General features: G+C 47.4%; 1 protein-coding gene across 1 annotated transcript; it reads left to right on the plus strand.

The window, feature by feature from the left end:
* The first annotated feature begins 691 nt into the window (after positions 1 to 691).
* LOC145526754 (2-acylglycerol O-acyltransferase 2-like) lies at positions 692 to 10,110 on the plus strand. Its single transcript, XM_081543159.1, has 6 exons — positions 692 to 782; positions 4,014 to 4,192; positions 6,352 to 6,556; positions 6,878 to 7,052; positions 7,682 to 7,881; positions 9,340 to 10,110. Exons 1-6 carry the CDS (start codon positions 692 to 694, stop codon positions 9,492 to 9,494), a joined length of 1,005 nt encoding a protein of 334 aa, XP_081399285.1. The 3' UTR covers positions 9,495 to 10,110.
* Positions 10,111 to 16,974: the final 6,864 nt, after the last annotated feature.

Raw genomic sequence — 16,974 nt, forward strand, 5'->3', positions numbered from 1 at the left:
GAGTTGAGAATTGACCACTGGATTCAGCAGCGTGGAGACCACTGGTGAACTTGTCAAAGGCAGTTCCATGGAACAGTGATGTCTGAAGTCGGGAGGAGGGAGGAGAGAATGGGAGGCAAGGATGTGGAGCTGACAGCTGTCATTGTCTTCCAAGAGACAATGACAGCTTTTCCAAGAGTTGTGCTGTGCAGGTGAGCTGAAGAATAGGGCAGGAGGTAGAGGAGATGGTGGGGCTGAGAGATTTTTAGATGGAAATTGTAATTACAAATTCATGGAGGGCAACAGTGGACCTTGCAAATGAAAGGAGACAATTATCATAGCCAGGTAGCTGGAAAGGTGGAAAGAAGACAAGATTGCGCTATATTTGTTGCTTCACATACCAAGTGATGGCAAGATTCAAGCAAACAGAGAAAGAAGATCTGGCAGATAAAACATTACTTGAGAAAGCAAATGTCCTTTCCTTCCTCCATCTTTACCTGGGGCTAGGAAAGTGGTTTAAAGGTTTCTCCTAAGAAAGATGTCCTTGCCAAGCGGGGGCAGGAAGATGTTGGGGTTGGGTTGGACTGGGCACCCACCCAGTTCAGAATCCATAAATGCTTAAACAATCACTGGCAGCAGCAAACCAGACCAGCAGCTGTCTCAGACCACAGCAGAACTCAGAGAAGCCTCCAGAATCCACAGAGGAGCCAGCATGGTGGAGTTTGCTCCTTTATTTGTGCCACTGGAGCGCAGACTGCAGACTTTCACAGTCCTGCAATGGATCTTCTCCTTCATGGTCTTAAGTAAGGCGACCTGGGCTGGGAACAGGAGGCCATGGACACCTGCCACTTCTGGAACGCAGGGTGCACTGATGGGAGAAAGACACAGGTCCTAAAAGGGTTGCTGAGCTCAGCACCTGGGGATCACCTGGTATGAGGGACAATTTGCTCAGCTGGCCTTCGGGGTGCTTTGCCAGCAGGAGTGTGTCTGCCTGGCTGCACCCACCTCCTGCCCAGTCTAGAATACTGGGAGGTCAAGTAGCCTTGGTCCTGGAGCTATAGGGAGGGTAGCTGAGGAAAGGGATCTGGGTCCACTGGTGCCAGGAGCAGGAGCTTGTACCTTGTCCCTTATCCTGGGGACAGAGGGAGCCCCAGGAGGGCTTTAAGTATGGGAATGACAAGATCCAATCTGTGTGGTATATGGCTGAAGCCAATGGATCTACTGTGTTGAGGGTGTAGGGTGTAAATTAATGACAGGGAGCAGTAACAATCTGTATCAGCGGTCTCCAAATTATGCCCCATGGGCCAAATCCAGCCCACTCATTATTATTATATTGGTACAGCCCATGAAAGTGAAAGAGTCACTCAGTCGTATCTGACTCTTTGTGACCACATAAACTGTATAGTCCATGGAATTAGGAATTCTCTAGGCTAGAATACCGGAGTAGGTAGCTGTTACCTTCTCCAGGGGATCTTCCCAACCCAGGGTTCGAATCTAGGTCTCCCTCATCGCAGGCAGATTCTTTACCATCTGAGCCACCAGGGAAGTCACCTGGGCTTCCCAGGTGGCGCTAGTGGTAAGGAACCTACCTGCCAATGCAGGAGAACTAAGAGACGCTGGTTCAATCCCTGGGTTGGGAAGATCCCCTGCAGGAGGAAATGGCAACCCACTCCAGTATTTTTGCCTGGAAAACCCCATGGACAGAGAGGCCTGGTGAGCTATAGTCCATGGAGGTCACAAACAGTCGGATACAACTAAAGTGACTTAGCACAGCACAGCACAGCCCATGAGCCAAGAATGGTTTTTACATTTAAAATCCTCAGCTCTGTATATAATTGATCAGGTCCCCTGGTCAAGGGAGACTGACAGTAGGTAGAGAGATGGTTAGGAGATGGATCCACAAGGCAGGATTCAAAGGCTGGTAGGAGAGTAATGGCGTCCAGTGGGGGAGTAAACACCATACATATAGTGAACAGCTGGTTCGCACTGGACATGGAGTAGGCCATTTGGTGGAAGGGCCAAGAGATGACTGGAGTGGTTAACTAGGACCTGTCACAGTGGACTCAGGGCCCAGAAACAATGGGTTTCTTGTTTACTCTGTTTCCTTCTCTTAACAATTCACATCTCATATAGGAAGGTAAGATCCTTTCAAACAGTTTGTCTTGTTCTCAGCTGCATTTCCAGCTCCTAAAAGAGTTAAAGTCAATGAATATTTGTTGAATGAAAGAATGTTGGGAGTACAATGTAGCCCAAATAGTAGAACTGAATGCCAGATCTCATCCTACTAACTTTTTGTGTGACCTAACCAACCTACATACCCTCTCTGGGCCTCTGTAAAGTGGGCTTTTACATTTTTCCCCTTGTTGTAATAAAGTGAGAAAAGTCGTCTCCTTTCCTCAGAAATTGAAAAGACTCCCTGGTTAGGATTGTTCCTGCTGACAGTAGTCAAAGAGTGAGCCCAGGTGAGGGGGACGGTGGGGTGTAGGGAGGTCTTTAGATCAAACGGAAATACCCTGCATATGGGTTTTTTCCTAACATTTATTTTCTCAGTACAAAACTAATAATGTTACTGTGACACACTGAAACAAAATGTGTATCCTAAAAGTAAAAGACTTCCTCAAATACTATCCTCTAGGAAGTCACTATTAACAATGTGGTTTTACCCTCTAGAGCTGGTTTTCTGAAAGTGGGAGTGGCCCACACAGACTTTTGATTTTGCCCAAAGGCAGCGACCTAGCTGGGGTTTTATTGCTTTCTTCACATTGTAGTGACAAATAAATAAATTAAATTAAATTAAACCTAAGTCAAAATCCTGGACATCTTGTCCCTGCTGGCATCCTATCGCCTTCCTCCAGATTTGCGGGAGTCAGCTTGAGAAGGCCAGGATTTTCTATCAGTTCATAGTTGTACCACCAGCACTTGACACATCATAAGAGCTCTGTGTAAAGTGAGCATCTGTGAACTTCAACCTATGGCTTATGAATTTTACTACTATTTAAATTGAGTCAAACGTCCCCTCTTCCTGGAAGCCTACCAGGAATGACAGCCCAATCTACCCTACTTTCAGATGGGATAGAAGTGGAAACTGACCTTCTTTAAGAGTTTGAATGCATGGGATTGAGTGGAGTCAACGAGTTGAAGAGGGAGCATTATTCCCTGGGAATGAGGTTCCATTGGCATTAGATTAATGACAGCCCCACAGAACTCCCCAACTCTGAAGTGAAGCTGGGACTAACTTGTGGTAGGGACTGAGAAGCAAAGATCAGAGGGGAATTCCTCACTGGGCCCAGCCCTAGCCATGCTGTACCCCTGACTCACTGCCCAGGCAGGTGTGTTAGCCTCTACCTCCCTTCTTTGGCCGGAGAGGGAAGGGCAGGCATAGGAAGCATCGTGAGCAAAAGCTAAGAGACAGAAAGAGCTCAGGGAGTTAGTTGTAGGAACACTGAGCAGCTTAGTGTGGCTGGATTACAGGGGTACATATGGGTGAGCGAAGCTGGAGCAGGAAGGGACTCAAGTCAGTCATGGGGAGCTTGAAAGCCAGGATGAGCTGCTTGGACTGTGCCTCAAAGTTATGAAAAAGCCATAGGAGAGCTTCATTAGAGGAGGGATCTGGTGGGATATATCTATGAAGGATGGGCTGAGGGTGTACTGAAAGAGGGCTGGGCAGAGAGAATGTCTCCCTTTTCTCTGTGGTCCCAAAGGTTCATTTAATCGCTTCTCCATCAGGCCTTTACTGAGCCCTTGGTAAATACAAATTACTTAACAGGACAGAGAGGGAGGTGGAGAGGGTAAGATTGGAGTGAATAAGCAGCCTTGTACAGTGGGGAAAAGTTTGTAGTTAGGTCTGTTTTCAAATTCAGGTTCCCAGTGTGACACTGGAAAGGTTGCATTCCTTCCTTCTTGAAGGCAGGGGAGGTTGACCCCTTCCTCCTAGGGTGAGGGCTGGACAAAACAGTGCTGCTAGTGCTGGGCATATGGGGAGAGCTTTTTCTTTCATTCCTGTGACCACTGACAGCTCCTGCTTCCCTCCCCAGCCCATATCTGCCTTGTGGTCTTCATAGGCCTCCTGTTCACAAGATTCTGGTTCTTCAGTATCCTGTATGCGATCTGGTTGTACTTGGACCAAAATAAGCCATGGCAGGGGGGCAGGCACAGTGAGGTCGTAAGGCGCTGGGTCATATGGAAGTACATGAAGGACTATTTCCCCGTCTCGGTGAGTAATGGGGCGGCTGGGGAGTGGTTAAGACTGTAGTGCCCCACGTGTCCATGGGGAAATGTGACCCTGTGTGCAGTGAGCAGAATACTGGGCTCGGAGGAAGGACCTGGGCTTCCACCACTATCTGGCCTGGAGGGGAGTCAGCTTCTGTCTGATGGTGCTTTACCACCTGCAGAGATGTGGGGCCACTATGAGGACTGATGAATGAACAGGATTTGAAGGAGCTCTGCGGACTATATATTGTAGCACACATATATGTCTTACAGGTATAAACTGCTCAGCAGACATGCTTGAGTTTGCAGGTATAAAGTCATGTCCTTAGAGAACATCTAGCCCCACACTTCTTCAAATAAGAAGACTGATACCCAGTGAGAAAGAAAGGCATGACCAAGGTCGCACAAGTCCTTTTACTGGTTTCAAAATTTGTGTATTATCTTTGGGTAAAGAAGCAAGGCAGAGAGCCCTGGACTGGTTCTCTGAATCTATTCTGCCTCAAACTTTGGTATGCTTTATGTCCTTAGACGGAGCCTTGTTCAATTAGTTCCTCAGTTTCTCCTCATATCCAGTAAACATCCAGTAAACATACCGCTCCCTTCTACTCTGAGTGCCTCTGAATGACTCTCTGACCTAAGGTCGTTGTAGACATCTGACCATGGACTCAAAGGTCAACATGTAAAGCAGAGCTTATGCCACATTCATTACTGGGTTGTGAGGATTTCATGAAATATCAGATCATCCTAGGGCCTCCAAGAACAGCATGTGGCTCTCTTTGCAACCAACAGTGTTGTCAGTTGAATGTCTGCCAGGAAAATGGTACTGAGGGGGCTCTGTGACTGTCTATCCACAGCACTCATGCTCTTCACCCAGACAGATAACCCCAGGGGAGGGTTTCTCAAAGGCACTATTAAGACGGATGGGACACTGGACTTGATTTGCAGAAATTTCATGTGTACAGCATTCAGGATTCTTGCCCACTGCAGGCCTGCAGAGGGCAGGCAGTACCATCAGGTGACCGCAGAGGGCGGGATGATGTGCCCAGTGACTTGCCCCTCTTGGGCTGGGAGCTTGCAGAGATAGCTCAGTGGCCTCACATTCTGGACCCCAGCACCTCCCAGGAGATCCTCCAACTCTTCCACACACTTTCACTGTGCAGGCCTTGCAGGAATCATGGGCTAGCCCATAAGTGGGAACCCATGCTCTACTGGAGCTCCTCCACATTGGCAAGCCTCTGCACTCCCTGCCAAAGGCTTGTGGATTCCTGAACTTTTAACAGTTCCTGATCTGATTTTTATGAACTGGAGTTTAGTGGTGGAATTTCAAGCAAAATTAGGAAACTGTTTCTGGGTCTTGGAGCTTTCTAAACACAAGTGATAGGCTTCCTTGAGAATTAATGGTAGAGAATCAGGCAGTGTTTCCCCCAGGACAAGGTGCCTCCACCTCATCCTGAAGATCAGTCCAGGAGCTGGGTTTCTATGTGAAGATTTCATTATCCTGGAGCAGCAGTGTCTACAAAGGCCAAGGCCTGAGCAGGGGTGCAGTGCTGTGGGCAGGCTGTGACCTGGTATCAGGAAGTGCTACAGACTTGGCAGGACACCTCCTTGACCCCTCCCCACCCACACCTGTGGGCATCACTAGGGATTTCATGCCCCTTTTCCCACCCCCACTTCCCAGCACACTGGGGTCTCTTACACTGAGTCACAGGAACTCAAGGGTCAGCCCTGATCCAGGACAGAACTCCAGCTGCCACAGTCCTTGGAGACATGCTCACTCCCTCCTGCAATGGCTCCTTCATTCTGGGTGGACTCTGCCTGGGATAACGTTTCCATTCACGTAGGACAGGGGCTTGTGTCCCTGTCACCCTTCCAGGAGTCCTGCCTCTGCCTTGGGCAGGGGGTCTTCCTTCCCTGGTGGGTCCATTCATGGGTCCATTCTCTCCCTCTTCATTCCATGGTCTCCCAGAGCATCTCCTCTGCTCCAGGTCTGCAGTGGGGACAAGGATCCTCAGATAGGCCGTCTCTAATCTCAGCACACTCACGTGGGGTGTGATAGCACTTGGGCACAGGGGACACATAACAGAGGTCAGCACAGAAAGTCAGCAGGTGGACCAGCGAGGGCATGAGGTACAGCCCCGATTCACCAGGTTTCTGTCCCTGCAGCTGGTCAAGACCGCTGAGTTGGACCCCTCCCGGAACTACGTTGCTGGCTTCCACCCTCATGGACTCCTGTCGATCGGAGCTTTTACCAACCTGTGCACAGAGTGCACAGGCTTCTCCTCAGTTTTCCCTGGCATCTGCCCATATCTGACAACGATAAACATATATTTCTGGATCCCATTCTTCAGGGATTACATCATGCAAGTGGGTAGGCCTTCCCAGAACTGGAGAGCCCAGGAAAATGAGGGCTGCAGACATGGAGGAGGGATTTCAGGGAGGGCTTCTAAGAATTCTGTATTTCCTCCAAGAACATGTGTAGTAGAGAAGGAGGCTAGACCCAAGGAAGCACTTCCCACAGCTTTGTTCCCAGCAATGAGCTTGGTGAGGGGTTGGGAAGAAGGGAATGACTCAGTCCTAGTCCTCAGGAAACTCCCAGCTGTAGGGGGAGGGTGAGTAGAGACCTATCACATCCCCCACTATGGCCCCTGCCCCCTTTACCCCATAGCTAACCACATTACTCTCTCCCCAGGGCTGGTCTCAGCAGACAAGGAGAGTATTGCTCACATCCTGAGCAGGAAAGGAAGCGGCAACCTAGTGGGCATCACTGTTGGAGGCATAAAGGAGGCACTGAATACCAGGCCTGGAGCCTACAAGCTGGTGCTACGGAACCGCAAGGGCTTCATCAGGCTCGCCCTGATGCACGGGTATTGGGGAGAGGGCTCTGGGTTCAGCTGGAGATTGACAAGGATTGTGTTTTGGTGGGAAGACAGCAGAGGTTAAGGCAGGTCCTATTTTAGCAAGAGATGCTCAGTCCATTCATAGAGAAGATAACTTAGCAAGGTATTTACTGTCTCATGTCCAAATACCCAGAGAAGATTCTAGAAGGGAGACTAGTTGATCAAAAAGACTAGGTGTGATCAGTCATATCGCCCAAAGTTGGCATTATATCGGAGACCTAGGGGATCTGAGAGAACAGAATTTGGGGCACAGCTTAGAGCAGTTATCCAACCTTGAAGCACCTCTGAAGAACACAAGCTAGCTGGGGCAGAAGAGATTTTCCCAGAAACTTTGCAGATGTTTGATGTTTGGGAGGACTCGGCAACATTCTGATCTCCTTGTCGTGGTGCAACTGGGAGGTGGTGATCCTAAGAGGAGCTGGGACCTGCCCACCATCACAAAGCAAAGCTGTAGCACAACTAGGAGTTACCCGAGGCCACCTACTTCCAGCCCAGGGCTTTGTCCTCCGCTGCAATTTCTGTCACAAGCTTCCTGCTAAGTGACCAGTTTGAATCTTCTTGCCCCTTCACACGCCCTCTCTCCTGTCTCCTTCCAGAGCAGGTCTGGTGCCGATCTTCTCCTTTGGGGATAATGACTTATATGCCCATGCTGAGAATTCTCCTGGCTTTTGGTGGAAATGGTTCAGTGATCGACTGTACGAGAAGATAGGTCTTACCATCCCACTCTTCTATGGCCGTGGAGTTTTCCAGTACAGTTTTGGTTTTATGCCCTACCGCCGACCCATCACCACCGTGGGTGAGCCTAGACCTGGATTGGGGTAGGAAGGTGGGGGGAAGGCTACAGGGCAAGAGGCCTGGGCTCTGTGCTGCAAGAGGACATGGACTTGGGTTGGACATATCCTTGACCAAGTGGAGCTCATGTTCTAGAGGGTGAAATAGAGACACAGGCAAATAACCCTGATAAAAAGCAGTCTGGGACGAGAACTGTAACTGAAGTACAAAGAACCATAGCCACTACCGATTACCAAGCACCCGCTGTATGGCAGGCACTACAATGGCTCCTTACAGCTCACTTTTCCGGGTAACCTTGGAAGTAGACTCTCATCCCTATTTTATTGATGGCAAACTGAGACTCAGAGAAGGTTAATCACTTCAAACAGATCCTCATGCCCTTGAATAACAACCCTGAGGCTTGAATCAGGATCTACTTGACTTTTATGATGCCAGAGAAGGAGAGTTTAATTCTGACCAGACAATCCCATAAGACTTTTGGAGAAGGTGAATACAAGGGAAGGGCATGCCAGGTCTGTTAGAATTGTGTGTAAAGTAGCGATCAGCAGGCTATAAAGGAGAGCCTGAGGGATTTCCCTGTAAATAATGGGCATGGGTTTTAGTGTATGGACTTAGCACCATCTTTTCTGCTAAATGGTCATCTCATTTGCTCCCGTCTTGAATTCCAACTAGGTTCCAATGGCAAAGCTTATAGAGAGAGGTCTATTCATCTCCACTCACCCAATCATTTCTTAGTTGAGTACAGACTTGGCCAACCGTCTATACCATGACTTTTCCTGGGTTGTCTGGTAATATTTTCATGAACATAATTCACAACTGATGCCTCTAGAACCATTCCCAAGAGAAGAAGACAGAACAGCTGCTTTCTGAGCCAGGCAGAACAAGAGGAAGGAGGTTGATAGGTCCCCCCATGTCCTCCCTAGAATGGGGAGCACTGCAGACCAGCATGGAGGGAGAGGAGGAAGAGGCATTTGGGCTGTTGGCCACCTCCTCCCAGACATACAGACACTTCCACTCATGGCTTCTAAGACTCCCAGATCCACGTGTCCATGAGGCTAAGTGCACATCCTCAGGGCTTACAATCTGTCACTGATTCTTCCTGGCTATGTGACCTTGCAATAAGTTACTTAACCTCCCTGAGCCTCACTACTTGACCTGTTAAAATGGACTAATAGTAGGTTCAATCCCCATAGGATTGTTCGAAAGATTTTAGGAGATAATGCAAGTAAAGCACCTAGGACATTATCTGGTAAGTGGCAATGCCAGCTGGAGGTGTTTTTATTTTTTCAGAATCTTGGAGTTGTCCTAATATCTAGATTAGATCACACAAAATACAGTTGAAAGGAAAACAATACAGGCACTTTCTAGTAGGTGTGACCACTGGCACAGAGTCCTGCCCCACGGGATCCAGAGACCCCAGTGGTTCCTACTCTGGGCCACCACTCACCTCTGTGTCTTGCAGTGGGGAACCCCATCGAGGTGCCGAAGACACCACATCCCTCCCAAGAGGAGGTGGACAGACTGCACGAATGTTACATGAAGGAGCTGAGCAACCTCTTCGAAACCCACAAGCTCAAGTACAACGTCCCAAAAGACCAACACTTGGAGTTCTGCTGAGTACCTCCCCAGAGGAGGGGCTGCCCCAAAGGGCAGGGTTGGCATTAGGGAGAGAGGTGCTGTGATCCCAGAAGGCTTCCTGGAGGTGTCTGTTGAACACATCTCCAGAGCCTTCACTGACTCCTGCAGCTCCACCTCATGCCAGGCCCCAGGTCACATCTGGCTCGTGGCAGAGGAGACCAGACTCTGGCATCAGTGATTTGCTCTCCTGCACTGACTCCTCTGTAGTGGGTCCTCTCCTCGATCTGCCCACCTGAGCACTGGGAGAGATGCTGGGAGAGGGTGACGTTTGTGTCTCCATCCTCTGTGGTCCTGTTACTCAATGGGCAGGACAAGAGCAGCTCCAGTGAGCAGGTTTCTCTTCCTCTACCTTGAGTGACAGCACAGAAGCAACCCCAGCTGCAGCCCTTTCTCCTGCAAGCTCCCCCATCCTGCATCCTGCCTGTGCCATCTTCTCCCTTCCTTAGCTGGAGAGGAGGGTGAGGTCACAATCTCCTGGCTCATCCTGGCACCTCTGAGTTTCTGAGTCCTCTGAGCCCAGTATGGCAGCCAAAGGGGCCTGGAGGTGGGGAAGACCTGAGCTCTGTCACTGGATAAATGACTGTACATCAACCTCTTCAACCTCCCTCTGAGTCTCAGTTTTCCCAAGGGCTAAAATGACCTCTGACCTCGGCTCTAATGGCACATAGGCTGAAAGCTGCTTATGGTAACTCCTACTCTATCCTTTGTAATTCAGCCCTGACCTTGGGCTCCATATATGTCAATTCATCACATGAAAGATTCTATTTTACTTTTTTCTCATCCTCCCTACCTAACTGAAAACACTGGTCAGAGACTCCCATTTAATCCCAGCCTGGTTTCACAGCCCTCCTGCCCTGTTTCCTCTTCTCAGACAGTGGCTCAGATGGACCAGAGAAAGGCATGTTACCTCTTCCTCCCTGATCAATCAGCTCAAAATTACCACCTCTGGCCTGTTCTGTGGAAGAGAAGGGAGCGGCTATGTACAGACACAGGGCAGACCAGGCAGAGGATGAAGGCCCTCAGGGATTGGCAGAACTGGAGTCTCCTCTTAAAATTAGGCTGCCCTTTGATATGGAAGAAGTTCTCAGACAAGACATCATTACCCACAGGGGACAAAGGACCTGCTGGGGCCCAGCCTGATGATACTGCTTGATGGTGACAACAAATAGGACAGATGTCAGCCAGCACAGCTCTGCCAGCAGCCACATGGCCCAGCCCAGCCTCATCCTCACCCTCTCAGGAGGACTGGGCTTTGCTAGAGATCAGAGGAGGCAGAGGTAGAGCGTATGAACTGCTGAGGGAGCAAAGGCAGAGAGGAGGGAGAGGGCAGAGCACACATGGGTGAGACTTCCTGATGAGGGCCAGGCTCACAGTGAGGTTTAGGGAACAGGAAGCTGAGGTTTAGGCCTTTGTGCAGCAAGCTTCTCTGGAGATGGGACTGAGCAGGGCAGACAGGGTCCCTGAGGATGCCTGGCCTGCTGTCTGGGAAACTACTGTCCAGTCCAGGGCTCAGGAATTCATCCCCCTCAGTAGGGAGGAGCCCTGGGAGGTGCTTGAGCTGAATCGGGTCATGGGCCAGATGGAGGGGCAATGGATCCCTCAGACTGGACTGAGCATCTGTCTTAGTGACCCCACAGCAGGGCAGAGTCAGCTCCCTGAGCCACTTTCTAAGAAGCCACTATGTCCTGGGCTCTGGGTAAATGCTTCACGTAGAGTACTCAATGTAACTGACATAACTTCTTCATAATTAAATGAGGTTCATGTCAGAGATGTTAAAGGATTACAGTCATCCTGGTCCCAGGCAGCTATCACATGCTGCTCTCATCCTGCCTGGTTCTGGACTGAAACTGTGCAGAATTAGAAATGGCAGGTGCCTGGGAACCAGTCAGGCACACAGTCCCCAACCCCCAACACCCCTCTGCTGGCATTAGGACCCCATACAGGACACATTCCTTCATTGAGTCCAGCGCCTTCACCTTTAAATGGTTCATCCATAAATGACTGTTGAATAAATAACAGCTTTTCTTCACCCCTTCCATTTATAAATTCCTGGAAAAGTTTTTGGAAGAGCTGTGAAATTTTGTGTCTATCACAGACCAGGTTTGGACTTTTCTTGGATTCTATGTCTTTCTCTCACTCCCTGATAGAAAGCTGACCTAAGTGTTTCCCTTTTCAGTCAGTTGAACTGGTATATCCACGTACGTCTACCTACGTTCTTAGTGAGAGAATGAATAGAAATAGATGGGCAGAAAGACTCTTTCTAACAGCTCCTTTCAAAGAGGCCCTAAAAACACAAAAAAGACAGTAACAAATTTTGGCACTATCAATAAAATGTCTATGATTAAGGATCAAAGGTGCCCCCGGTCCCCAGCTTTAAAAAATGTAAGAATTGTCAGAGGCCTGCATTAGGAATACTCTAGATTAGTGCATCTCAAAATATCTGTAGTAAAGGAGCAGATTTTATATATATATTTTTCTAATCCATCATTGACCTATCCATTTGTAAAATACAATATAAATTACCCCAGAAATGAAATAAGAAAACAAAGCAAACATAGTGCAAATCAAATGTTTTAAATTATTTTATTATTTATTTTATTTTTGGCTACAGTGGATCTTCATTGCTGTGTGCGGGCTTTCTCTAGCTGCAGTCAGTGGGGTCTACCCTTCCTTGCAGTTTGCGGGCTTCTCATTGCGCTGATTTCTCTTGTTATGGAGCAAAGGCCCTAGGCATGAGGGCTCAGTAGTCGCAGCACACAGGCTTAGTTGCCCTGCGGCACATAGAATCTTCCCAGACCAGGAATGGAACCCACATCCCCCGAACTGGCAGGCAGACTCTCAACTACTAGACCACCAGGAAAGTCCTCAATTTTTTTATTATTACACATAGAACTACTCTGTCACGTTGCTATAAGGTTTCTGAGCAGTTCCTCTCCAATTCTGTACTTACCTTGTCAGGAACCAGTAACAGGCAGCTCGTGGACCCAGGCAGGTCCTCAGACCACACAGGAGCAGCACTGCCCCGGGACGTACACTGCTGCCTGGTTGTTGGCCTGTAAGAGAGTTGTGAGGTGAGGCGCACAGAACCCCTCGTGGACTGCTGAGCACTGTACATGGGTCAACAGGGGCTGTCATCTTAGCCCCTGATACCCGGTAGGATGAAGGTCTCTGGGAAGGAATTGTCTGAGGTCACACAGCTGGAAAGTGGCCAGTACAGGACTGGTCTCAGCTCTCATCCAGGGCTCTTCCAACCTGCCTTGAGGGAGGACCCTGGAAAACCCCTCCCAGATGCACCTTCAAGGAAGGAGGGGTGGTCCCAGCTGCAGAGCTGCCTGCACAGGGGCAACTGATCCTAAGACAGATCCAGGCGGGATGTCAGCCTCGGCCACTTTAGCCCAATTCAGGAGCACTCTGGTGGGCCACTTTGGTTTGCATTTTACCCTTGCACAATTCCACTGTCTTCCTTCCACAAAAACTTTAGCCCAAATCAGGAGCACTCTGATGGGCCATTTTGGTTCAACTCCTTCCTCTGCCCAATTCCACTGCCTTCTCTTCCTCTTACAGATATTGATGCCTAGGCTCCCCTTAGTAAACATTCTGCAGATTAAACACTATCACAGAATCCACCTCTTGGAAAACCCACCCTGGGACATCATGCATATATGAAGGATGAATTCCCAATATGAAGCTCAGAGAGGTTAACTAACTTGTCCAAAGTCACTCAGATTTCAAGTGGTTTTTACACTTACAGAGCCAGGAATTGAACTCAAGTCTGACTGCAAAGCCAGAACCATTTGCCTTGTGAGTGTGACCTCCTGATTACAAGCCTGGAAACAATGAGTAGAAGGAGAAAAGTCAGCTTTAATTTGTGAAATTTAAGGTAACTCAATACAAAATGACACACCATTTTGGAAGAATTTTTGGCAGTCTCTGACAAAGTTGAATATAGGCTTATTGTATAACACAACAATAATGGTCCAAGTATACACTCAAGTGTTTTGAAAATAAGTCCACACAACAATCTACACATCAGTATCTATGTAGAAGCCTTATTCATAATCTTCAGTCACCAGGAGCAACCAAGATATCCTTCAGTGGGTGACTTGAAAAACATACTGTGCTCCATCCATACAATGGAACACTGCTCAGAAACAATGAGAAATGAGCTATTCACACAACAGCATGAATGGACCATAAACACATTTTGTTAAACGAAAGAAGCCATAAAAATGGCTACACTGTATTTGATTCCATTCATATGATTTTCTGGAAAAGAATAATTACAGGAATGGAAAACAAGTTAGCAGAAGTCAGGGGTTTAAGGAATAGGAACCTTTGATGGGGAAAGCAGGGGAATTGTTTAGGATTGTACAACGAATCTATATGATATTGTAGGATGTATACATGAGACTACATATTTGTCAAAACCCACAAATGGTGAATTTTAATGTATAGAAATTAAAATTTAAAACTTAGGACTTCCCTGGTTAAGACTCTGTACTTTGACTGCATAGGCATGGGTTCAATCCTTGGTTGGGAAACTAAGATCCTACTGGCCACACAGCATGGCCAAATAAATAAATAAATAAAACAAGCTTAAAAATTAACCAAGAAGTTGATGAATCCCAGGATGGAATGTAGACCATGAAAAAAGAATCTTAACTGAATTACTAATGTATGAGAAAATCTCATGGAACTGAGTGAAGAAAAAGGACTGACCAAAGTAACTTTGGAAAATAGTGTATTGACTGGAAATTGCCAAATTATAAATATGGGTTAATATACAGACCTGTATTTCCAAGCTCTGTCTTCTGAGAGAGCCTGAAAGCAATGCCACCCCAGTAGCAAGTAGCAAAGAGACCCAAATTGTTGTTTCTAATACATTCTCTAATGAATGGATTTCTGAGATACTTAGAGAAATAACTGGTGCTAGGGTAAGGCTAAGGAGCTTCCCCGGTGGCTCAGCAGTAAAGAATCCACCTGCAATGCAGGAGACCCAGTTCGATCCCTGGGTTGGGAAAATCCCCTGGAGGAGGGCACAGCAACCCACTCCAGTATTCTTGCCTGGAGGATCCCATGGACAGAGGAACCTGGCGGGCTACAGTCCATAGGGTCACAAAGAGTCGGATGTGACTGAAACAATTGCGCACACACTCGGGGTAGGGTCAGACAATAAGATGAGTCTCATAGTGTCAGAAGTAAGGGAGTGGTCAAAACACAAAAATGACAGGAGCATCTCAAAGAAACACGGGAGCCAAACTGGAAAAGCTCCCAAGGGCCATCGCTGGAACAGTTTGACTAACAAAACAAATAACATACTGTTTTGCATTATAACCCAAAGTATAAATAAATGTCCACAGTGCATACTAATATAAATATGACTGAATAATTAATATACAGGGTAGAAGAGACAGCTTCCTTTATAGAAGAATCCCAAGTAACTCATATAGACACTGTGCTCTCAAGGAGGTGGAGTACAACTCTTTCCCACTTGAGCTGGGTTAAGCCTAGTGGCTTGTTTTCATGAATCAACTAAGGAAAGAGTAGAGGGAAAAAAAGAGTTGAAGGCAAGGGAGGAAAAGGAGGTAACTGCACAACAGAAAACCTGGCAAATATTACCTCAAGATCAACAGGTAATCAAGGTCCACGTCATCAGTGCTGTCATGCTGATCGTATGTACCCTTGATACAATGTAATGAGAATGGCACTTCACTTCCATCGTGTGCGTTCCCAAACCCCATAACCCCAGTCTAACCAAGAGAAGGACATCAGATAAATTCTAGTTAAGTGACCTTCTCCAAAATACCTGACCTGTACTCCTCAAAACTAAAGGTCATCAGAAACCAAGGACTGAGAAACTGTCACAGAGCAGAGGACACAAAGAACACAAGATGACTAAATGTAAGGTGTCTTGGATGGAATCCAAGACCAGATAAAGGTTATCAGGAAAACGTAGTGAACTTCGAATAAATTGTGGGGTTTAGTTAGTGGTGATGTGCCAATCTTGTCTCTTGGCTGTGACAAACGTACGAGGGTAAAGTGAGATGTTAGCATTTGAGGAAACTGAGTAAGGGCCATAGAGGAACTCTCTATACCGTCATTGCAACTTTTCTTTAAATCTATCACTATTCTAAACTTCAAGTTTGATTTAAATTAAGGAAAATTCTATCAGATGCTGTATTACTTTTCTGAGGTTGCTTGTAAAAAATGACCATAAGCTTGGCCACTTGAAACAACAGATATTTATTCTCTCTCATTTCTGGGGGCCAGAGGTACAAAATCAGTGGCATTATGCCAGTTTACAAGTGATGGGCAGTGCCTGGCTTCCTCCTGAGCTTCTAGGGGAGAAACTGTTTTCTTATCTTTTCCACCTCCTAGAGTTACATATTGGAGAAGGCAATGGCACCCCACTCCAGTACTCTTGCCTGGAAAATCCCATGGATAGAGGAGCCTGGTAGGCTGCAGTCCATGGGGTTGCTAAGAGTTGGACACGACTGAGCGACCCCACTTTCACTTTTCACTTTCATGCATTGGAGAAGGAAATGGCAATCCACTCCAGTGTTCTTGCCTGGAGAATCTCAGAGACAGGGGAGCCTGGTGGGCTGCTGTCTATGGGATCGCACAGAGTCAGACACGACTGAAGTGACTTAGCAGCAGCAGCAGCAGCAGTTACATATGTTCCTTGGCTCACAGGCCCCTTCTCCGACTTCAAAGCCAGCAAAGAAGGAACTTCAAATCTCTTGCTCCGTTTCTGTTGTCTCATTTCCTTCTGCTTTCTGGATCTAGTCGAATCTGTCTCTGCCTGCCTTACAAGGATACATGTGATTCCATTTAACCCCATCCAGATACTCCAGAATAATCTTCTCATCTCAGGATCCTTAATTTAATCACATGTGCAAAGAGCCATTTTCTACTCATACAAGGTAATATTCATGGGTCTAAGGATTAGAACCAGTTATCTTTTCGGGGACCCCATTTTAAGCCTGCCACAGATACCAGTCAAGTTATTCATTCTCTTTGGTCTTCAGATTTCTCATCATGGAGAATTATGTATGCAAATATATGTAAATTAGGAAACCTGCTGGGAAAGGCAGGAGTCTGAGGAGCATCTTGTCCTGGACAGATGAGTTCTCTGACTTGTTAGCAAGGTACATGGTGATGAGTACATGGTGGTATAGGGAAAGGACCCCAGCAGGGAAGCCTGAGACTTGTGTTCAAATCCTGGCTTCATTGGCAACTTGGAAATCACTTTGCATATCTGGAGTATTTTGCATTTCCAAGAAACTCACAAACACTAGTCCAGCCCTGGGAGAATGCTGGGCAGGGACCTCTCAGACTCCTGTAACCATGAGATGTAATGATTATAGACCTTCACTTTCCTGGGGTCTTCCTATTGCTAACACATCTTGGTCCCTTCTCATAACAAGGTTTAATTTTTTTATTTGGAAAATAATTGCTT

This window comes from Giraffa tippelskirchi, chromosome 11 (assembly GCF_054371585.1).
Source record: "Giraffa tippelskirchi isolate mGirTip1 chromosome 11, T2T-mGirTip1v1.2.pri, whole genome shotgun sequence".
In the NCBI taxonomy this organism is placed as follows: domain Eukaryota; kingdom Metazoa; phylum Chordata; class Mammalia; order Artiodactyla; family Giraffidae; genus Giraffa; species Giraffa tippelskirchi.

Bases quoted from the DNA above. Each gene is read 5' to 3' on its own strand.
- LOC145526754 (XM_081543159.1), top strand. From the start codon at position 692: ATGGTGGAGTTTGCTCCTTTATTTGTGCCACTGGAGCGCAGACTGCAG. The intron at 7,053-7,681 runs GTATTGGGGAGA...GTCTCCTTCCAG, and splicing joins AGGCTCGCCCTGATGCACGG to AGCAGGTCTGGTGCCGATCT. The intron at 7,882-9,339 runs GTGAGCCTAGAC...TGTGTCTTGCAG, and splicing joins CCGACCCATCACCACCGTGG to TGGGGAACCCCATCGAGGTG.